The sequence below is a fragment of the Pristiophorus japonicus genome, chromosome 15 (genome assembly GCF_044704955.1).
Source record: "Pristiophorus japonicus isolate sPriJap1 chromosome 15, sPriJap1.hap1, whole genome shotgun sequence".
NCBI classification, from domain to species: domain Eukaryota; kingdom Metazoa; phylum Chordata; class Chondrichthyes; family Pristiophoridae; genus Pristiophorus; species Pristiophorus japonicus.
In genome coordinates, this window is record NC_091991.1 from 30,866,911 (window position 1) to 30,890,829 (window position 23,919).

Genomic DNA, 23,919 nt, shown 5'->3' on the forward strand with positions numbered 1-23,919 from the left:
CCCCTCTCCGAGTCTCTCTCTCTCTCTCTCCCCCCTCTCCGAGTCTCTCTCTCTCTCTCTCCCCCCCTCTCCGAGTCTCTCTCTCTCTCTCTCTCTCCCCCCGCCTCTCCGAGTCTCTCTCTCTCTCTCTCTCTCTCCCCCGCCTCTCTCTCTCCCCCGCCTCTCCGAGTCTCTCTCTCTCTCTCTCTCTCTCTCCCCGCCTCTCCGAGTCTCTCTCTCTCTCTCTCTCTCTCTCCCCCGCCTCTCCGAGTCTCTCTCTCTCTCTCTCTCTCTCTCTCTCTCTCTCTCTCTCCCCCGCCTCTCCGAGTCTCTCTCTCTCTCTCTCTCTCTCTCTCCTCTCCCCCGCCTCTCCGAGTCTCTCTCTCTCTCTCTCTCTCTCTCCCCCCCCTCTCCGAGTCTCTCTCTCTCTCCTCCCCGCCTCTCCGAGTCTCTCTCTCTCTCTCTCTCTCCCCCGCCTCTCCGAGTCTTTCTCTCTCTCTCTCTCTCTCTCCCCCGCCTCTCCGAGTCTCTCTCTCTCTCTCTCTCTCTCCCCCCCTCTCCGAGTCTCTCTCTCTCTCTCTCTCTCTCCCCCGCCTCTCCGAGTCTCTCTCTCTCTCTCTCTCTCTCTCCCCCGCCTCTCCGAGTCTCTCTCTCTCTCTCTCCCCCCTCTCCGAGTCTCTCTCTCTCTCTCCCCCGCCTCTCCGAGTCTCTCTCTCTCTCTCTCTCTCTCCCCCGCCTCTCCGAGTCTCTCTCTCTCTCTCTCTCTCCCCCGCCTCTCCGAGTCTCTCTCTCTTCTCTCTCTCTCTCCCCCGCCCTCTCCGAGTCTCTCTCTCTCTCTCTCTCTCCCCCCCTCTCCGAGTCTCTCTCTCTCTCCCCCCCTCTCCGAGTCTCTCTCTCTCTCCCCCCCCCTCTCCGAGTCTCTCTCTCTCTCCCCCCCCCTCTCCGAGTCTCTCTCTCTCTCTTCCCCCCCCCTCTCCGAGTCTCTCTCTCTCTCTCCCCCCCCTCTCCGAGTCTCTCTCTCTCCCCCCCCCTCTCCGAGTCTCTCTCTCTCTCCCCCCCCTCTCCGAGTCTCTCTCTCTCTCTTCCCCCCCCCTCTCCGTCTCTCTCTCTCTCTTCCCCCCCCCTCTCCGAGTCCCTCTCTCTCTCTCTTCCCCCCCCCCTCTCCGAGTCTCTCTCTCTCTCTCTCTCTTCCCCCCCCTCTCCGAGTCTCTCTCTCTCTCTCCCCCCCCCTCTCCGAGTCTCTCTCTCTCTCCCCCCCCCCATCTCCGAGTCTCTCTCTCTCTCTCTCTCTCCCCCCCCTCTCCGAGTCTCTCTCTCTCTCTCTCTCCCCCCCCTCTCCGAGTCTCTCTCTCTCTCTCTCTCTCCCCCCTCTCCGAGTCTCTCTCTCTCTCTCTCTCTCTCCCCCCTCTCCGAGTCTCTCTCTCTCTCTCTCTCCCCCCCCTCTCCGAGTCTCTCTCTCTCTCTCTCCCCCCCTCTCCGAGTCTCTCTCTCTCTCTCTCCCCCCCTCTCCGAGTCTCTCTCTCTCTCTCCCCCCCCTCCGAGTCTCTCTCTCTCCCCCCCCTCTCCGAGTCTCTCTCTCTCCCCCCCTCTCCGAGTCTCTCTCTCTCTCCCCCCCTCTCCGAGTCTCTCTCTCTCTTCCCCCCCTCTCCGAGTCTCTCTCTCTCTTCCCCCCCCCTCTCCGAGTCTCTCTCTCTTCACCCCCCCCCCCCCGTCTCTCTCTCTCTCTCTCTCTTTCACCTCCCCCCCTCTCTCTCTCTCTCTCTTTCACCCCCCCCCCCCCCGTCTCTGTCTCTCTCTCTCTCCCACTCTCCGAGTCGCTCTCTCCCTCCCTCCCACCCCCCACTCCGAGTCTCTGTCTCTCTCTCCTCATCTCTCTCTCCCCATCCCCTCTCTTCCCCCTTTCCCCCCCTCCCCTCTCTCTTTCCCCCCTCTCTCCCCCTTCCCCCCCCCCTCTCTTCCCCTTCCCCCCTCCCTAGTCTCTTTCCCCCCACACCCCAGTCTCTCTCTCCCTTCCCCCCGTCTCGCCCCCCCCCGCCGCCTCTCTCGGCCGCATGGAATGAGAGCACTCCCAGTCCGGCACTTCCGGTTCGGGTGGGAGGCATCAGTGGGCGGAGCTTGACAGATGCAGAAAAAACGTAGTACAAATAGTTACTCCCATCTTTTACATCCAGTTGAGGGGGCAGACGTGGCCTCGGTTTAATGGCACATCTGAAAGACGGCACCTCCGACAGAGCAGCGCTCCCTCAGCACCAGCCTGGTTTTATGTGCTCAAGTCCCTGGGGAACTCGAAACCACAACCTTCTGACTCAGAGGCGAGGGTTGTGCCAACTGCGCCACGGCTGACACACTAAATACATTCAATCCTCTCTCTATGTTACTATTCTTGCCGTGCGTCTGTTGGCCCTTCTCATCCCATTTTGTTCTCCTTTCCATTCTGTCTCCCATGTCCTTCCCTCATCAGCTTTATGCAGGATATCGGTTGAATATTGGAAGGCCACAAGGACAGCAAGCAACCTCTTCTCATTTCACGATGAATGTGTGAGGGATGTTGAACTCACCTTAAATAAATAAAAGGTAATTGCAAGACTGCTGAGCAAAGTCAAATAAGCAGCCCAACATCAATTCTGTAACTCTCGTCAACTTAAAAACCAATGGCAATTTGCACGCTCATGAAATTTCCTGAATATATTTAACCTCGTGGGAGATGAACAACTACAAATTGATCTTTCAAGAGCAGAGAATTCTGTCTCTGAACACAAAAGAAAAGAAAGACTTGCATCTCTATAGCGCCTTTCACAACCTCAGGACGTCACAAAGCTCTTTACAATCAATGAAGCGTTAGTCACTTATAATGTAGGAAACACGGCAGCCAATTTGTGCACAACAAGCTCCCACAAACAGCAATGTGATAATGACCAAATAGTCTATCTACAATATCAACTTAACTTTACAACTATATTATTTAACCCTAGGCAGCTGCATTCTGTACAAGAATACATGATGATCTATATTATTTGACCATAATATTATTCCTACATAGTGACTACACTTCAAAAAGTACTTCATTGGACATAAAGCGCTTTGGGAGGTCCGGTGGTCGTGAAAGGCGCTACAGAAATGCAAGCCTTTCTTTTCTTCATAATTTACTAAGAATCTACGATGCATGTATAACTAACATTGCTCAATACACTGTTTTTGGTTTTGAATCTAATTCTACAATATCGTCGACTGTTCTTTGGTACTCAAATGTGACAAAAACGGCTTTTAATTTCTGTTACTCTCCTAACGCAGAGACCTATATGGTCTAGAAACCTATAAGGTCTTGGCCCACATGTCCACACCATGTAGTTAGGGTTATCAACCCTCCAAGATTGTCCTGGAGTCTCCAGGAATTGCAGATGAATCTCCAGAACATGGCTGCAAGCAATCGGGGAGAAAATCATAGGGGCATTAATAAAATGATGTCTTGTTTCCAGTTTCTTTGAACATTTTAAGTTATTAGTTGTAAAAAAATATTGGAGATTGGGGAAAAGTGGCTGTCTGACTGACACAATTAATCTGATTGAGTAACGAAGGGTCTGTTCCATTTCCAATTGGCTGTATGAAGGCAGCGTGCCCAGAGGATGGACCAATGGTGAGAGTGTGGGGGCAGGGCGGTTCAAGGCGGGAGGTCATGTGATGAAACCTCCAGCAATACACCCAACCAGAGTTGGCAACCCATTTGTAGTTCAAGTTAGTGTTAGTAAAGAAATTCCTCTTCTAAACCTTTAACTTGTTCCTAACCAGGTATTTATCCAGGTCTTGCAGCCAGGGATTCTGCACAATTAGCAGAGGGGTTAAGGACCAGGTGGCATAGATTTAAAGTAATAGATAGAAGGTTCAGAGGAGACTTGAGGGGAAATGTTTTTACCCAGAGGGTGGTGGGGGTCTGGAACTCACTGCCTGAAAGGGTGGTAGAGGCAGAAACCCTCACCACATTTAACAAGTACTTGGATATGCACTTGAAGTGCTGTAACCTGCAGGGCTATGGACCAAGAGTGGAAAGTGAGTTTAGGCTGGATAGCTCTTTGTTGGCCAGCGCGAACACGATGGGCCAAAATGGCCTTCTTGCGTGCTGTAAATTTCTATAGTTCTATGGGCCCAAATTTCCTCACAAACGTAAAATGGCGCACCTCCGAGCCCCCCACTGACACTGTAGAGCAAAAGCAGAGGCAAAAAAAATACTTGCAATTATGGCCGATTCTCGGGCTGTCTGTCGAAGTGGCGTGGCGCAGAACACAGAGAGGGGGGCGGAGCTAGGTCCGTGCTGGCCGTGCAGAGCCTCAGGGGGGCGGGGCCTGATCGGAGTGCCTGAGAGAGTATCGGCAGCACACGCATGCGCGTTGCAGCGTTCGCGCATGCTCAGTGGGGCAATAACATTGGCAATCAGCCATTTCTAAAGGGAGAACCTCTCACTTAGTTTTGGATGCCTGCTTGATGTTTTGAAAGCTATAGGAGTGCTGTTTGGAGTACTCTGCAAGAAATGAGCTGCATAAGGAGTGCTGCATCAATGAGAATCATTCATTGCTGCAAGCAAAATAAGGACTGTGTGTTTTGAAAAATCACTGAGTGATTCAATAGAGCAATGTAACACCGTGCGCCAAGAACGAAGAATTTCACGCATCAAGAAGTGAAGGTACTAGTGAATGTAATCGAGGAAAAATGACAGGAGCTGGATACGAGCAAGAGGTCGCACAAAAGTGCCAAATAAATTAATAAACGCTGCAACAAAGTTGCAGAAGCTTACTGCGCAGAGGTGAATACCACGAGAAATGGAAGGCAGTGTAAAAAGAAATGGCAGGACCTTGGTCAAGCAGTTAGTGTAAGTAATATTTTCATTTATCAATGGAATTGCATCTGTAACTGTGACCATCTGTATATGTCCCACCCAGCAGAAAGATACCCTCTCTAACAAGTTATGTTTTCATCTTTGCAGAAGAAATTGGCCCACAACAAAAGGGAAAGAACTCGAACAGGAGGAGGCCCGCCAAATCTGCACCCACTGGCACCCTTGGAACAGAGGGTCACTGCCTTGATGGGTCGTAGCTGGAGAAAAGCAACCAGTACTGCACAAGCTGGGCCACACGCGAGGGAGAGGGTAAGTATTGAAAGTTACTCGTGGCCCTTCAAATCAGCCTGCTGCCTGGCCTGCTACGTGTGAGCCTACTCATGCCATCCATCCTGCCCCCTCCTCTCCTGCTAACCATTTAACTGTTGTTATATTTTGCAGAACCTGATGCCAATCCTGAAGATACAGAAGAAGATTCAGACGTGGGCGAGCCAGACCAACTTTGTTGGGGGGAGGGGGTGGCCATGGAGAGGTATGAAGGAGAGAATCTTGAACTTGCGTTGCCAAGCACTTACATGATTTCTGATTCGTCATTCCGTGGTTTGAGCACGGCCCAGTCCCTGCATAGTGGTTTAGGGTCAGGTTCGACATTCCGTGGTTTCAGTTCGTCCCTGTCCCTGCATAGTGGTTTAAGTTTTGGTCCGACATTGGATGCTTTTGAAAGTCCAGAGGTTGCGGGTTCCAGTGCTGCTGGAATGCAGTATGGAACAATCAGTGCCCCACCGTCCGAGGTTCCAGTCCCAGTGCTGCTGGAATGCAGCCTGTAACACCCATGGCCACAGAGTCCCAGGCTGCGCCTCCCACTGGAGGGGTTCCGCAAGACAGACCCAGGGCGAGGCAAAGGAGAAATGTACCACACTGTCCTGAGATGTGGCTCAGGTGATGGCACGGGGTGTGGAGACCAATGAGCTTACCTGACCACTTGTGAACACCATCAGTGGGGTGGGTGATGAGGTAACGGCACTGACGGCAAAAATAGCAATAATAACACGGGACATGAGGGAGGAAATTACAGAGGCAGCGGGAACGTTGGCACAGGCCATCAGGGAGGGAACGTCACAGGCAGCCAAGACGGCGGCACAGGCCATCAGGGAGGTAGCTGCTGCAATAAGGGAACACAGCCAGGCCAATCCACTGCCACTCCCACAGCAATCCCTGCAATAGTCTCTGTAGAGACCCAAGCTGTAACCCCCCCCCCACCCCTACTATCACCACACCCATGAATCAGTGCACATTCACCGAGATGTGGATCTGAGATGGGTGCAGCCTTTCTTTGCTGCTGTTGTTTTTTTGTTGTTGTTGATTTTACTCTTGTAACTGTTTTCAAATGTAAATTATTTTGTAAGTGATGTAACCTTACAAGACTAAAGTGACCTTAAAGTTTTAAGTGATCTTACAGTGTAAGTTTTTACTAATGAGAAACTACCTTCAAAAAGGAGCCTTGACCATAAACAATGGCAGGGGGAGTAACAGCCACCTAGACCGTTCTATACTGCATACCAAAGCAAAAATATATATACACTGCTTCTTCCCTGGGTCTGCCTCAATAATGTTAACAGGAACTGACACAACTTCCTTGGACAGTACTGGTGCAAATCCAGGAAAGGTGAGTATGTATTTGTGTTTACTCTCACATACTAGTGTCCGTTATGACTTGTTCCACCTTGCAAGCACGTCCCTTTACAGCCAGAAACATTCCCGTCGGCAGTCCCTATTTATGCAAAATATGTGAATTACCCACAGACTCTAAATTTTGCCAAATTTTTGCCCAGCACAACAGTTTAATTGGTCCAATTTTCTCTTTAAAACATTCATCTGTTATTCTCAAAGGCAGAAAGACAATGTGGTAAGGCTGTTTTTTTTTTAAAAAAGCATACGGAATCCAATCCTTGGCTTTATAAATTGAGCCCAGAAGCAAGGAATTTATGCGAAACCTTCATAAATCACTGGTTAGGTCTCAGCTGGAATACTGTGTCCAATTCTGGGCACCACACTTTAGCAAGCATGTCAAGACAGTGGATAGGGTGCAGAGGAGATGTATCAGAATGGTACCAGGAATGAAAGACTTCAGTTATGTGGAGACTGGAGAAACTGAGGTTGTTCTCCTCAGAGCAGAGAAGGTTAAGGGGAGATTTAATAGAGGTGTTCAAAATTATGAAGGGTTTCGGTAGAGTAAATAAGGAGAAACTGTTTATAGTTGTTGGAGATTCAGTAACCAGAGGACACAGATTGGGAAAAGGACCAGAGGGGAGACGAGGAGAAATGTTATGATCTGGAATGCACTGTTTGAAAGGATGGTGGAAGCAGATTCAACAGTAACCTTCAAAGGGGAATTTGATATATACTGGATAGGGAGCAGTGAGAAATGAGTGATGTGATGATTGGCCTCCTTCTGTACTGTATAATTCTATGATTCACAGTTATTGTTTTTTTATAATTTTTAAGCTATTCAGATCGTTGACACATAAGCTTCTTATGACGGTTAAATGAAGTAAACAAACCAGAAAGGCTGTCTTCCAAACATCGGCATTAATAAATAAAATTACTAAAATATTTGGCAAAAGAACCAGGGGAAGTAGAAGATAATTTTTTTCAAGTGCAGTGAATTATGATGATCTGAAATGCACTGCCTGAAAGGGTGGTGGAAGCAGATAGGAACTTTCAAAAAGATAATTGGATATATACTTAAAAAGGAAACATTTGCAAGGTAATGGGGGAAAAGGACTAATTGGATAGTGCTTTCAAAGAGCTGACAAAGGCATGATGGCCTGAACGGCCTCCTTCTGTGCTATTTGACGATTCAATTCTATAAATGACCATCAGGCTTCAGAGGTGTATTTCTAACTTTACTGGTATGGACGTCAGCTCCACAGCTCAGGAGGGCTGGAGAAGACCCACAAACTGCAGAAAAGGTTTTCTCATTAGAGATACACAGAAAGATGATTAAACAAGCCAAGGTACTGCACATAAATTAAAACGCAGCTATTTTAAACACGTCTGATATATCCTGTTCCTGGTAAATCTGCCTGGCAACTAGTTAAATGTAGGTAAGTATTATATATTTTTTATTTATTCGTTTGTTGGATGTGGGCATCGCTGGCAAGGCCAGCATTTATTGCCCACCCCCGAATTGCCCTCGAGGTGGTGGTGGTGAGCCGCCTTCTTGTGATGAAGGAACTACCACAGTGCTGACTTTGTCGTAGCGGCTTGGTACAACTGAATGGCTTGCTCGGCCATTTCAGAGGGCAGTTAAGAACATATAGGCCAGACCGGGTCAGGACGGCAGATTTCCTTCCCTGAAGGACATTAGTGAAACAGATGGGTTTTTACGACAATCCGATTGTTTCACGGTCACCATTACTGATACTAGCTTTTGATTCCAGATTTATTTATTTAACTGAATATAAATTCCCCCAGCTGCTGTGGTGAGATTTGAACTCACTTCTTCGGATTATTATTCCAGCCCTTTGGATTACTAGTCCAGTAACATAACCACTATGCTACCGTACCCCGTATGGTGTTACACTGAGTTACACCAAGTCCGAAACAGGCCATACGGCCCATGACGGTATTTATGCTCCAAAGAAGTCTCCTCCCACCCCTCTTCCTCACATTGTCAGCTGTGGCTCACTGGGTAACACACTCGCCTGAGTCAGAAGGTTGTCGGTTCAAGTCCCACTCCAGGGACTTCAGCACGAAAAATATAGGCTGAGGGAGTGCTGCACTGTCAGAGGGGCCATCATTCCGATGAGATGTTAAACCGAGGTCCTGTCTGCTCTCTCAAGTGGATGTAAAAGATCCCATGGCACTATTTCAGAGTTGTCATGGCCAATATTTATCCCTCAACCAGCATAATAAAAAAACAAAATTATCTGGTCATCACATTGCTATTTATGGGAGCTTGCTGTGCGCAAATTGCCTGCCGCGTTTCCCACATTACAACACTTCAAAAAGTATTTAATTGGCTGTAAAGCGTTTGAGACGTCCAATGGTCGTGAAAGGTGCTATATAAATGCAAGTCTTTCTTTTTTTTTCATTTCATCCCATCAGCATATCCTTTTATTCCTTTCACCCTCATGTGCTCATCTAGCTTTTCTTTAAATGCATCTATGCCATTCGCCTCAACTACTGCATCCCATCCATTTTGCTGGTATACCGGGAAAAGGCAAATCAAGATCAGGGATCACGGCTGTTCTACAAAAACTGAAGAAAATGGTCATCGTCCATCCAATTCCTGCAATGAACAGATCAAAATTTTGAAAAATGGTCATTCTGAATCTGCCTCAATGTGAGCAGCTCATCTCTGAATCACGCTCATCCTTTGATTAGACACTTTACAGCCTTTTGGACTCAACATCGAGTTCAAAATTTTCAGACCATAGCCTCTGCCCATATTTCCTCCCTTTTTTAAACCCCCACCCCCCCAATCTTATGTATTTTTTTCTCTCTGTTTCCCACGGCAGCTGGTAATTATTCCGCTATTCACACCCTATCTAGGCTCATCTTTTTCTAACTTCTACCATTACCATCTCAAGTTGGTTCATCATCCCTTTTGTCTCTCTAATCGCTCCTGTCTTCCACCCTATCACAGACCCTCCCTTTGTTCTTTCCTCCCCTCCCCATCAATCCTGCCAAAGGGTCAGCGACCTGAAACGTTTCATCTCTCTCCACAGATGCTGCCTGACCCACTGAGATTTCCAGCAGTTTCTATTTTTATTTCAGATTCCAGCATCCGCAGTATTTTGATTTTGCATCACTGAAAGTTGTTGGTTTTGATGGAACTGAACAAGTAGAACATTGGAAAATGGTGGAATGATGGCTTCAAGACTAGCGACAGTTAAACCCTTTGTAGAATTCAGACTTGGCTTAGCCTGGTTACAAATACCCAAGACATCTCGAGTTAAATCTTTTTGAAAAGGGCTATCAATACTTCATTAATATCAGTGGACATTGTTATCTGAAAACTTGCTTAAAAATAAACTGCAGTAATCAAACTGAATTCTTCCAGATAAAACCAGGAGCATTTTCTGACGACATCTTAAGTCACTTTGATATTCAATAGTTTTGAATTACTCCCTCGCGGGACAGAAATACATATAATCTGCTTTGTTGTTTTTTTTTAAAAAAGTTTTAAGTCGAGCTTTTATGCAACTCTGAAAGGATTACTGTCTGAAGAAATTATAAAAGGCTTTGCTTCAGTTCACTTACAATCACCTGTTCTTGTGGTGAGGTGGTGTGGAATGCGAGATACAAAGCTGCCAGAAGTTCTTATCATGGCAATTCATTCTCTCAGAGAACTCTGCTTTCCTCCAACTCTGGCCTGTTGTACGCCTTCTAATTCCTTCGGCCTACCATTGTCGGCCGTGCCTTAAGCTGTCTAGGCCCTAAACTCTGGAATTTCCTTCCCAAAGTCTCCAGAGAGTTGAGCGCAAAAGTCTAGGCTGACACTCCAGTGCAGTACTGCGGGAGTGCTGCACTGTTGGATGTCCCGTCTTTCGGATGAGACGTTAAACCGAAGCCCTGTCTGCTCTCCCCGGTGGAAGTGAAAGATCCCATGGCACTATTTTGAAGAAGTGGTGTCCTGGTCAATATCTATCCCTCAATCAACATCACTAAAACACATTATCTGATTAGTACCACATTGCTGTTTGTGGGAGCTTGCTGTGCACAAATTGGCTGCCACGTTTCCTACAATTACAACAGTGACTATACTTCAGAAGTACCTCATTGGCTATAAAGTGCTTAGGGATGTCTGGTTGTTGCAAAAGGCACTATATAAACATATATAAATTCTCCAAACATTTTTGATCTCTCTCTTCTACTTTAAGATCGACCTCTTTGACCAAGCATTTGGTCACCTGTCCTAATAACATAGTAAACAAGGGCATGAGTAGTCCATAAGGCCCACTCGAGCCTGCTCCACCATTCAATAAGACCTCAACTCCACTTTCCCGCCCAATCCCCATATCCCTTGATTCCCCTAGAATCCAAAAATGTATAGATCTTAGCCTTGAGCATACTCAAAGACTCAGCATCCACAACTCTCTGGGGCAGAGAATTCCAATGACTCACAACCATCTGAGTGAAGAAATTCCTTCTTATCTCAGTCTTAAATGACCTACCCTTTATCCTGAGTCTATGCCTCATTGTTCCAGACATGCCAGACAGGGGAAACAGCCTCTCAGCATCTACCCTGTCAATTCCCTTCAGAATCTTGTATGTTTCAATGAGATCACATCTCATTCTCCTAAACTGCAGAGAGTAAAGGTCCATTCTACTCAATCTCTCATCATAGGACAACACTCTCATCCCAGGAATCAATCTAGTGAACCTTCGTTGCTCCGCCTTTAAGGGAGTTTCCTTCTTTGCTGTAAATCTTTGTCTGATTACGTTCCGGTGAAACACCTTGGGACGTTTTACTTGTTAAAGTAGCTATATAAATGCAAGTCATTGTTGCTATTGAAAAAACACTCAAGACATTCGTAGCAGGATGAGAGAAAGAAATCTGTGCACTTTGATCTGCAATATTACACCAAAAGAACATAAGAAATAGGAGCAGGAGTAGGCCATTTGGCCCCCTCAAGCCTGCTCCGCCATTTAATAAGATCATGGCTGATCTGATCATGGACTCAGCTCCACTTCCCTGCCCGCTCAAAAATCTATCTATCTCCGCCTTAAATATATTCAATGACCCAGCCTCCACAGCTCTCTGGGGCAGAGAATTCCATAGATTTATAATCCTCAGAAGAAATTTCTCTTCATCTCAATTTTAAATGAGCGGCCCCTTATTCTGAGACTATGTCCCCTAGTTTTAGTTTCCCCAATACGTGGAAATATCCTCTCTGCATCCACCTTGTTGAGCCCCCTCATTATCATATGTTTCGATAAGATCACCTCTCATTCAACTCCAATGTGTATCGGCCCAACCTACTCAACCTATCTTCACAAGTCAACCCCCTCATCTCCAGAATCAATCTAGTGTACCTTCTCTAAACAGCCTCCAATGCAAGTATATCCTTCCTTAAATACGGAGACCAAAACTGTATGCAGTACTCCAGGTGTGGCCGCGCCAATACCTTGTACAGGTTGTAGCAGGACTTCTCTGCTTTTATATTCTATTCCCCTTGCAATAAAGGCCAACATTCCATTTGCCTCCCTGATTACTTGCTGTACCTGCATACTAACTTTTTGTGTTTCATTCACAAGGATCCCCCAGGTCCCTCTGTACAGCAGCACTTTGCTATTTTTCCCCATTTAAATTATAATTTGCTTTTCTATTTCTTCTGCCAAAGTGGATAACCTCACATTTTCCCACATTATATTCCATCTGCCAAATTTTTGCTCACTCACTTAGCCTGTCTGAATCCCTTTGAAGATTTTGTGTGTCCTCCTCACAATTTGCTTTCCCATCCATCTTTGTATCAGCAGCAAACTTGGTTCCATTACACTCGGTCCCTTCATCCAAGTCAATGTACCCAATAAACATTTCATTCAGTTATCAGAAAATCAATGACAAGCCAGGTTTTATTTACAATGGCACTCAATGTTGCACCTATGATCCATGCTCCGTTCTGAACGAGAGACACATAAGTGATTACTCTGGTATTTTATTAAAGGAATTGCCGACTTAAAAGGTCCCAGTGCTGCTGATGTGCTGAAGTTCCTGAATTTAATCCTGAATTACGTCATGAATCAGGTGGTAGATATGGAACTATCAGCAATATTCTCAGTCTGATTCGTCAAGCATAAGCTATAGTAAAATTTTGAGACACCTACACTTTTTTTGGTACCATATTTGATTCTTCCTTTTATTTGAAAGATCTCCAGGCATTTCCTTTTTTTTGAAGTGAGATCTATCAGTTTGGGTAGCATCATAATGAAAAGGTAAAGGTGAAAATCACGGAGGTACTGGCCGCAATCTTCCAATCCTCCTTAGATATGGGGGTGGCGCCAGAGGACTGGAGAATTGCAAATGTTACACCCTTGTTCAAAAAAAGCATAAACCCAGCAACTACAGGCCAGTGACTTTAACCTCATTGGTGGGGAAGCTTTTAGAAACGATAATTTGGGACAAAATTAACAGTCACCTTGACAAGTGCTGATTAATTAAGGAAAGCCGGCACAGATTTAAAGGCAAAACGTGTTTAACTTTGATTGAGTTTTTTGACGAGGTAACAGGGAGGCTTGATGAGGGAAATGTGGTTAACGTGGTGTGCATGAACTACCAAACGGCATTTGATAAAGTGTCACATACAGGCTTGCCAGCAAAGTTAAAGCCCATGGAATAAAAGGGACAGCGGCAGCATGGATACAAAATTGGCTAAATGATCGGAAACAGAGTGTAGTGGTGAACGGTTGTTTATCGGACTGGAGGAAGGTACAAAGTGGTGTTCTGCAGAGTCGGTACTTGGACTACTGCTTTTCTTGATATATATTAATGACTTGGACTTGGATGTACAGGAAAAATGTGAAGGCCTTAGAGAGTGTTCAGAAAGGATTTACATAAATGGGTCCAGGGATGAGGGACTTCAGTTACATGGATAGACCGGAGAAGCTGGGGTTATTCTCCGTAGAGCAGAGAAGGTTGAGAGGTGATTGGATAGAGGTTATCAAAATCATGAGGGGTCTAGACAGAGTAGATAGGGAGAAACTGTTCCCATTGGAAGTGTCGAGTATCAGAGGACACAGATTTAAGGTGATTGGCAGAAGAACCAAAGGCGACATGAGGACAATCCTTTTTACGCAGCGAGTGGTTAGGATCTGTAACACACTGCCTAAAAGGGTGGTGGAGGCCAACTCAATCATGGCTTTCAAAAGGGAGATGGATAAGTACCTGAGGGAAATAAATTTGCAGGACTACGGAGAAAGGGTGGGGGAGTGTGACTAGCAGAAGTGCTCTTGCAGAGAGCCGGCACGGGGTCGACGGGCCGAATGGCCTCCTTCTGTGCTGTAACCACTCGATGATTCTAGGTTAAAAATCTCAGTAGGCATCACTGGCAAGGCTGGCAATGTGCCACTCATCATATCACCTTCCCTACTCTACTCCTGCACATCCTTACACCAACATACCTTACACCTCCATCCATCCCTCTCTCCCTATCTACATTATCACTTCCCCATCGCACTAGCCACCCCTCACACATGCCCTCATTCTTGTCCAATTATACTAATTAAAAACACACAAGGGTAGGCACTTTGGTGTTATCGACAATGCTGATGTAAAGTTTCTGCTAATGTGTTGAGAAAAACATTGAAATCTTTATTTTCAACACTTTGCCTCTTGGACAGGTCTGTGTGCACCTTTGGAAGTGGCTTAGTGAGCTGCAGTGAATGGTGAGACATAACGGTAGCACCCACCCCCCCACCCCTCTGCAATGGTGATGAGTGTGAAAGGAATGGCTTGGGCATTGGTAGGGATGCTTTATGGTGTTCGTGTGGGGTGGTGCCAACCTGGCGCATCATGTGGCAGCGTCAAGGGAAGTAAATCTAGCCATAATGAGGCTATGCCTGGCGTCCCGGGCAGCAATGTTGTCGGGTGCTGATGCCTTGTGCAGCATCAGGTGATTGCGGAGAAGGTTGGTGTTGTTATTGGCGTTGCTGGTGGATTTAGTGATGTTGATGTCGGGGCTGATCGTGTGAGATTCTGAGGATCAAGGTGAGATTTTTTCAAGGGCATCAATGCTGATGGAATAGATAGCAGTTGAAGTCGAGATGACAGAAGCGATCGGTCAATGGTGAGAGAGGTCAATGGTGAGAGAGGTTGCTCCAAGGAGGTGACACTGGAGGCTCCAGCTTCTAAGATTGGAAATTGAACAGCTGTGAAATGACAGCTGCACATGTGGTATAAAAGCTGTCAACTATTCAAACCAATCAGAGTTGTTGAGAACCCAACACACTTACCTGACGCGATCCCTGAAGGTCAGGAACCTCGTAAAAAAAACTTGGGAAAATAGTTAGGACCTGGTAAACGTTGCTTATATAGCTTTAAGCAGCTTCTTAACTATCTCAATTGCCGGACATGTTGCTCATTGCCGGGTCTGCAAACCGCAGCCAGAGCCAGCAATTGGGAAATTCACAAGGAGGCGGGTTCAGAGCGGACTTCCACCCCGCTGTCAATCACGGCCATTTTGGCCGCAGACCCGCCCCCAAACTCACACTCACAGAGCTGGTAAGATTCAGGCCATGGTGTGGGACTGGAGTCACATATAGGCCAGACCAGGTAAAGAGAACAGATTTCCTTCCCTAAAAAGGAATTTTGTGAGGCAGTTACATTTATACAATGCTCAGACAGCTTCATTGCCACTTTTATTGATAACAACTTCTTTTTTTCCAACCGAATTCAAATTCTCAAATTGTCATGGTGGGATTTGAACTCTAGACTATTAGTCCAGGCCTTACTTCTTTCAATTTAGTGTACTGTATTCACTGCTCACAATGTGATCTCCTCGACATTGGGAAGACCAAATACTTATCCACCTTGGGGAAAAAAAAAACAGCAAAAGAGAATATTATTTGAATGGGGAGAAATTACAACATGCTGAGGTGCAGAGGGACCTGGGGGTCCTTGTGCATGAAACTCTTTTAGACGTTTCTTGCACAAGGACCCCCAGGTCCCTCTGCACCTCAGCATGTTGTAATTTCTCCCCATTCAAATAATATTCCCTTTTGCTGTTTTTAGTTAGTTTGCAGGTGCAGCAGGTAATCAGGAAGGCGAATGGAATGTTGGCCTTCATTGCGAGAGGGATGGAGTACAAAAGCAGGGAGGTCCTGCTGTATAGGGTATTGGTGAGGCCGCATCTGGAGTACTGCGTGCAGTTTTGGTCACCTTACTTAAGGAAGGATATACTAGCTTTGGAGGGGGTACAGAGACGATTCACTAGGCTGATTCCGGAGATGAGGGGGTTACTTTATGATGATAGATTGAGTAGACTGGGTCTTTACTCGTTGGAATTCAGAAGGATGAGGGGTGATCTTATAGAAACATTTAAAATAATGAAAGGGATAGCCAAGATAGAGGCAGAGAGGTTGTTTCCACTGGTCAGGGAGACTCGAACTCTGGGGCACAGCCTCAAAATATGGGGGAGCCAATTTAAAACCGAGTTGAGAAGGAATTTCTTCTCCCAGAGGGTTGTGAATCTGTGGAATTATCTGCCCAAGGAAGCAGTTGAGGCTAGCTCATTGAATGTATTCAAGTCACAGATAGCTATATTTTTAACCAATAAGGGAATTAAGGGTTACAGGGAGCGGGCAGCTAAGTGGAGCTCAGTCCACGGCCAGATCAGCCATGATCTTATTGAATGGCGGAGCAGGCTTGAGGAGCTGGATGGCCTACTCCTGTTCCTAATTCTTATGTTCTTATGTTCTTATGGGACGATCGCTTTGCAGAACACCTCCGTTCAGTCCGCAAGCATGATCCGAAGCTTTCAGTTGCGAGCCATTTTAAGGATTTTTGAGGATGTAACTAGCAGTGTAGATAAAGGGAAACCAGTAGATGTAGCATATTTGGATTTCTAAAAGACATTCGATAAAGGTGCCACATAAAAAGTTGCTACGCAAGATAAGGTTTCATGGGGTTGGGGGTAATATATTAGCATGGATAGAGGATTGGGTAATGGACAGAAAACAGAGTAGGGATAAATAGATCATTTTCAGGTTGGCAGGCTGTAACTAGTGGGGATTAGTGCTTGAGCCTTAGCTATTTACAATTTATATTAATGATTTAGATGAAGGGGCTGAGTGCAATATTTGCTGATAATACAAAGCTGGGAAAGTAAGCTGTGAAGAGAACACAAAGAGCCTGCAAAGGGTTAAGTGAGTGGGCAAAAGGTGGCAGATGGAGTATAATGTAGGGAAATGTGAGGTTAGTCACTTTGGCAGAAAGAATAGAATAACAGAATATTTTTAAATGGTGACAAACTATTAAATGTCGGTGTTCAGAGAGATTTAGGTGTCCTCGTATAGGAAAAAAAAGTCAGCATGCAGGTATAGCAAGCAATTAGGAAGGCAAATGGCATGTTGGCCGTAATTGGAAAAGAGTTGGAGTACAAAAGTACAATTGTACAGCGCTTTAGTGAGACCACATTTAGGAATACTGTGCACAGTTTTGGTCTCCTTATCTAAGGAAGGATATACTTGCCTTAAAGGCGGAGCAACGAAGGTTCACTAGATTGATTCTTGGGATGAGAGGGTTGTCCTATGAGGAGAGATTGAGTAAATTGGGCCTATGCTCTCTGGAGTTTAGAAGAATGAGAGGTGACCTCATTGAAACATACAAGATTCTGAGGGGGATTGACAGAGTAGATGCTGAGAGGATGTTGCCCCTGGCTGTAGAGTATGGAGTGCATAGTTTCAGAGAAGGGGGTCATCAATTTAAGACTGAGATGAAGAGGAATTTCTTCACTCAGAGGGTTGTGAATTTTTGAAATTCTCTACCCCAAAGGACTGTGGATGCTGAATCGTTGAGTATATTCTACAACAACAACTTGTATTTATATAGCTCCTTTAACGTAGTCAAACATCCCAAGGCGCTTCACAGGATTATGATGAGACAAAAGATTTGACACCGAGCCACATAAAGAGAAATTAAAGAAGGTGACCAAAAGCTTGGTCAGAGGGGTAGGTTCTAAGAAATATCTTAAAAGAGGAAAGAGAGGTAGAGAGGCGGAGAGGTTTAGGCAGGGAATTCCAGAGCTTGGGGCCTAGGCAACAGAAGGCACGGCCAGCAATGGTTGAGCGATTATAATCAGGGATACTCAAGAGGGCAGAATTAGGAGGACGCAGTCATCATGGAGGGATTGTGGGGCTGGAGGAGACGACAGAGATAAGGAGGGCGAGGCCATGGAGGGATTTGAAAACAAGGATAAGAATTTTGAAATCGAGGCGTTGCTTAACCAGCAGCCAATGTAAGTCAGCGAGCATAGGGGTGATGGGTGAGCAGGACTTGGTGCAAGTTAGGACACGGGCAGCCAAGTTTTGGATCACCTCTAGTTTACATGGGTAGAATGTGGGAGGCCAGCCAGGAGGGTACTGGAATAGTCAAGTCTAGAGGAAGCAGAGGTATGGATGAGGGCTTCAGCAGCAGATGGGCTGAGGCAAGGACGAAGTCAGGTGATGTTACGGAGGTGGAAATAAGCGGTCTTAGTTATGCTATGAACATGTGGTCGAAAGCTCATCTCAGGGTCAAATATGACACCAAGGTTGCGAACAGTGTGGTTCAGCCTCAAAAATTGGGGAGAGGGATGGAGTCAGTGGCTAGGGAACGGAGTTCGTAGCGGGGACCGAAATCAATAGCTTCAGTCTTCCCAATATTCAAGGCTATGATAGATAGATTTTTGAACTCTAGGGGAATCAAGGGATATGCAGATCAGACAGGAAAATGGAGTTGAGGTTGAAGATCAACTATGATCTTATTGAATGGTGGAGCAGTCTTGAGGGCCTGTATGGCCTACTCCTGCTTCTAATTCTTAGGTTTGTAATACCCTGTCCCACTCTGACCTCTGTCTTCGAACTCCTACACTGTTATATTGAAGGTCAATAACAGCTCGAGGAACAGCACCTCATCTTTCGATTAGCCCTGTTACAGCCTTTTGGACTCAACGTCATAGAATCATAGAATGATACAGCACAGCAGAAGGACATGTGGCCCATCGTGCCTGTGCTGGCTCTTTGGTAGAGTTATCCAATGAATTTCACCCCTCTGGTCTTTCTCCATAGTCCTGTAATTCCTCCTCCCGCCCCCCTTCAAGAATTCATCCAATTCAGTTTTGAATGCACCTGTTGAATCTGCTTCCACCACCCTTTCAGGCAGTGCATTCCAAATCACAACTCACCGTGTAAAAAAAAAAATGTTTCCTCATGTCGCCTCTAGTTCTTTAAATCTCTGTCCTCCGGTTATTGACCCTTCTGCCACTAGAAATAGTTTCTCCTTATTTACTTTATCAAAAACCTTCCTGATTTTGAACGCCTCAATCAGATCTCCTCAACCTTCTCTGCTCGAAGGAGAACCCCCCCCCCCCCCCAGCTTCTACACATAACTGAAATTCCTCCTTCCTGGCACCATTCTAGTAAATGTACCCTTGCTATCACTGTCTAATCCCATGGGCTTTCATTTTGCTAGCAAGTCTATTGTGTGGTATTTTGTCAAATGCCTTTTGAAAGTCCATATACACAACATCAACCGCACTACCCTCATCAACCCTCTCCGTCACTTCAAAGAACGTGAACAAGTTAATCAAACACAATTTGGCTTTAACAAAACTGTGCTGACTTTCATTTATTAGCCTATACTTTTCTAAATGTTCATTAATTTTGTCCCGGATAATTATCTCTAAAAGTTTCCCCACCGCTGACATTAAGCTGACCGGTCTGTAGCTGTCGGGTTTATCCCACACCCTTTTTTTTTTTAAAAAGCAGGGGTGTAACATTTGCAATCCTACATTCCTCTGGCACCACCCCCATATCCAAGAAGCATTGGAAGATTGTGGCCAGAGCCTCTGCAATTTCCACTCCTACTTCCCTCAATGACCTAGGATCGACGTACTCTTTAAGCTGCGCGGCCGCAGGGTGCTCCAGGGGTCCCACGCAGCCGGCTTTTCAATGCAAAAACCACACTGCGTGGTATTTTGAATGGGCCGCATGAGTCAAAACACATAACGGGAACATTGCCTAGGATGCATCCCACTTTTAAACTAGGAGGACTCCCAACCTTTGAAGTACCTCCTCTTTATCTATTTTTATCCTATCCAATATCGTTATTGCCTCCTCCTTTACTGATACATTGGCAACATCCTCTTCGAGTGAAGACAGATGCAAAGTACTCATTTAGTATCTCAGTCACGCATTGAGTTCAACAATTTCGGATTGTAACCATTTTTTTTGAAAAGCAGATGCTCGTAATGATCCCGCTGTTGCGGTTTACAGCTCCTCTAGATCCATATTTTGTTTCTTTGCTTGTCCCATTACCATCTTCTTTTGCCTCGTGCCATCATCCCTTTTGTTATTCAACCTGCGCCATCTCCAGGCCAGGTCCAAGACCACCCCAACCTCGGTCTTCAAGCTACAGCACGCGGACGACGCCTGCGTCTGCTGACATACTGAGGCTGAACTCCAGGATATAGTCGACGTATTTACTGAGGCGTATGAAAGCATGGGCCTTACGCTAAACACAGCCTTGTGGATCTTGATGACTGGCGGGGCAGTGCTGTGGACCACTTCCCATATCTCGGGAGCCTCCTATCAACGACGAGATCCAACACCGCCTCCAGTGTGCTAGTGCAGCCTTCGGCCGCCTGAGGAAAAGAGTGTTTGAAGACCAGGCCCTCAAAACTGCCACCAAGCTCATGGACTACAGGGCGGTAGTAATACCCACCCTCCTGTATGGCTCAGAGGCATGGACCATGTACAGTAGACACCTCAAGTCGCTGGAGAAATATCACCAACGATGTCTCCGCAAGATCCTACAAATCCCCTGGGAGGACAGGTGCACCAACATCAGCATCCTCGTCCAGGCTAACATCCCCAGCATTGAAGCAGGACCACACGTGATCAGCTCCGCTGGGCAGGCCACATTGTTCACATGCCAGACATGAGACTCCCAAAGCAAGTGCTCTACGCTGTACATCCCCACTGACACCTAGAAGTCCCTGGCCAAAGACCGCTCCAAGTGGAGAAAGTGCATCCGGGAGGGCGCTGAGCACCGAGAGCATGCAGAAATCAAGCACAGGCATGGGAGAGCGTGCGGCAAACCTGTCCCACCCATCCCTTCCTTCAACGACTATCTGTCCCACCTGTGACAGAGTCTGTGGCCCTTGTGTTGGACTGTTCAGTCACCAAAGATCTCACTTCAGGAGTGGAAGCAAATCTTCCTCAATTCTGAGGGACCGACTACAATATTTAATCTCTCCTACCTTCCATCCCATCACAGACCTTCCCTTTTATTCTTTCCTCCCCTCCCTCCTTTCCCTGCCTCTGTACTTGCTTAAAAACCTGTCACATCTCAGTTCTGACAAAAGGTCATCGACCTGTAACGTTAACTGTTTATTTTTCTCCACAGATGCTGCCTGACCCGCTGAGTATTTCGGTTTTGATTTCAGATTTCCAGCGTCTGCAGTATTTTGCTTTTGCATCGGTCCAAGCATTTGGATTATAAGTCCAAAAGAAACGAAACATTTGAATTTGTATAGCGCCTTTCATGACCACCGGAGATCTCAAAGCGCCTTACAGCCAATGAACTACTTTAGGAGTGTAGTCACTATTGTAATGTCGGAAACGCAACAGCCAATTTGCGCACAGCAAGCTCCCACAAACAGCAATGTGACCATGACCAGATAATCTTTTTGTTATGTTGATTGAGGAATAAATATTGGCCAAGACACTGGGGATAATTCCCCTGCTCTTCTTTGAAATAGTGCCATGGGATCTTTTATATCCACCTGAGAGAATATGGGGCCTCAGCTCAGTGTTTCATCCGAAAGATGGCACCTCCGACAGTGCAGCCTAGATTTTTGTACTCGAGTCCCTGGAGTGGGACATGACCCCCACAACCTTCTGACTCAAGAGGCGAGAGTGCTACCCACTGAGCCACGGCTGACACTGTGCGAAGTATCTGTGTCCCACTGCACAATGATTCTGAATGCTGGTGTACCACTGCACTGCACCAGCTGACCCCTATAAATTAAATTCAGAGTCTTAAAAGCATCCCAGTGTTGGTAGGTTTGCTCTGACTCATGGGCGAGTTGCATCATTGCAAGGATTGAGATTATGCAGTCTGCAATCTCCACTGAAAATATGTACAAGAATATTCAGGTTAGCCATGTGTTGTTAATCTGCATTTGAGGAAAATGTCTTCCATCCTAAATTCTGAGTGAAAACTACTGCATACCTGAATACATAAATATGTATATATATATATTCCTCTCACCAACCCCTTAAAGGGGCAATGTTGCAGTGAAGCTGCCCGCAACAAACGTATCCATAAAAGCTTTAAATCTGTGGCAAGTAAGTTTCCTCCTCGCCACACGTCACCTTTAAACACAGCACGGCATTCTCACCAGGATGCACTTTGCAATCTGACACCGTGTCTGGCGTGTGATTCTCAGAATGGTCATATCGCGTCATTACACCGGGGGGTTAAAGAGCTGGATTCTGATCACTTGCATAATTTTATTTCAAACTGCATTATTAAAAAAAAACATTCATCTCCAACCCGTCGCTCCCCCAATCTAAGGCTGAGCTGGAGGCAACCACAGAAATTGTGCAACAATTTCAAAATGATATGAATTAATTTTATGCAAAGTAGTAGGAGTAGGGGGGGAGGGGAAGGGGGTCATCAACTGCAAATTGATTGCTTTTTATCTTATTTTAGAGAAATAGGAGTCTTTATACATTCAAAGTCTGCATTGAATTCCGGCAAATAATTCAACTGCGTTCGCCTGCATCAGAAGTGCGTGGGATACATAAAGCATCAGAACCAACTCTGAACTAGAAACATGGAACATTGCCCTCCAGGGACTTATCTATGTGTGTGTATTTTATTTTAAACAAGACACCTTTGCTGCAGGGGTCCGCTCACGGTCAGAAGCGTGTTTGTAAAATGATTATTAGATTATTGGGAACAGCCAGTTCTTGTACTTACTCCGCATAGCCAGTAGCCCAGGGCAACCTTTTGCTCTCTTTCAATGTTAAGATGGGTCTGGCGATGTGATCCGCAGAGCACTCGATCTCGTCGTGAGATAGTCCCAGGAATTCCGGCCTGCTATATGGGAATTTCATCGGCAACTCGGTCCCATTGACGTGCTCGGCGCTCGTGTTGCCAGACATGATGCCTCCCATGAAATTGGCCACGGCAGATTTCACCCGGGTGAGCATCTTATTGCTGGCGATCCGACTCAAGCAGCGGGCGCGTCTTCCCCCCCACTGTTTGGCTTCTCTTCCCTGTTCCGTAAGGCACGCAGAAAACCAGCCCCCAACTGCAGAGAGAGAAACACACACACAGAGCCTGGGGACAGGCGCAGGCTCGGTGAACGCGGAAATCCAGCCAGAGTGATTGGGTGTCATGTGATGAGGCTTGCGCTCGACTGAGGGCTGTACGGAGGGGGGATATGGGGGATAGACTCTGGGGAAGGGGGAAAGAGGGAGGAAGGGGAGGGGCGGGGAAGGGGAAATGAGGGAGGGGAGGGAGGGAAGGGGAAATGAGGGAGGGGACGGGATGGAGGAATGAGGGAGGGGATTGGGTAAATGAGGGGGGAGGAGGAGGTAGGGGAAGGGCGAATGAGGGTGGGGATTGGGATGGAGGAATGAGGGAGGGGAAGGGGGAATGAGGGTGGGGTTGGAAGAATGAGGGAGGAGGAGGGAGATGGGGAAAGGGGGAAGGGAATGAGGGAAGGGAAGGGGGATTGAAGGGGAAAGGTGGATTGAGGGGAGATGGAATGAGGGGAAACAGGGGAGGGGGTATAAGGGGTGGGAGAAAGGGGGATTGAGGGAAGGGGAATAAGGGGGAAGGGGAACAAAGGGAGGGGAAAGGAGGAATAAGGGAAGGGGAAAATGAATGCGGGAAGGAGGAACTGTGCAGGGGAAGGGGAAATAAAGAGAGGAGGAGGGGAACAAAGGAATGGGAGGGGAATATACATAGAGAGATAACAACAACAACCATTTGTATTTATATAGTGCCTTTAATGTAGTAAAATGTCCCAAGGTGCTTCACTGGAGCTTTATAAAACAACATTTGACACAGAGCCACATAAGGAGATATTAGAGCAGAGCTTGGTCAAAGAGATAGGTTTTAAGGAGCGTCTTAAAGGAGGAAAGAGAGGTAAGGAGGCAGAGAGGTTTAGGAAGGGAGTTCCAGAGCTTAGGGCCTTGGCAGCTGAAGGCACGGCCACCTAGGGTGGAGCGATTATAATCAGGGATGCTCAAGAGGCCGGAGTTAGAGGAGCGCCGATATCTAGGCGGGTGTGGGAGCGAGGGGGTTGTGGGGTTGGAGGAGATTACAGAGATAGGGAGGTGCGAAGCCATGGAGGGATTTGAAAACGAGGATGAGAATTTTAAAATCGAGA

General features: G+C 46.6%; 1 protein-coding gene and 1 long non-coding RNA gene across 2 annotated transcripts in view; one reads left to right on the forward strand and one right to left on the reverse strand.

Moving 5' to 3' along the window:
* LOC139280668 (uncharacterized) overlaps positions 1-9,555 on the forward strand; it is a 237,155-nt gene extending 227,600 nt beyond the window's left edge. Inside the window, exon 5 of the long non-coding RNA XR_011596736.1 lies at positions 9,541-9,555. This is a non-coding gene — a long non-coding RNA (uncharacterized lncRNA). The remainder of the gene's footprint in view (positions 1-9,540) is intronic.
* ppm1h (protein phosphatase, Mg2+/Mn2+ dependent, 1H) overlaps positions 1-22,903 on the reverse strand; it is a 198,144-nt gene extending 175,241 nt beyond the window's left edge. The window contains exon 1 of the mRNA XM_070900271.1: positions 22,500-22,903. Coding sequence (XP_070756372.1) covers positions 22,500-22,732 — 233 coding nt within the window. The 5' untranslated portion in view covers positions 22,733-22,903. The remainder of the gene's footprint in view (positions 1-22,499) is intronic.
* Between the last annotated feature and the right edge of the window lie 1,016 nt (positions 22,904-23,919).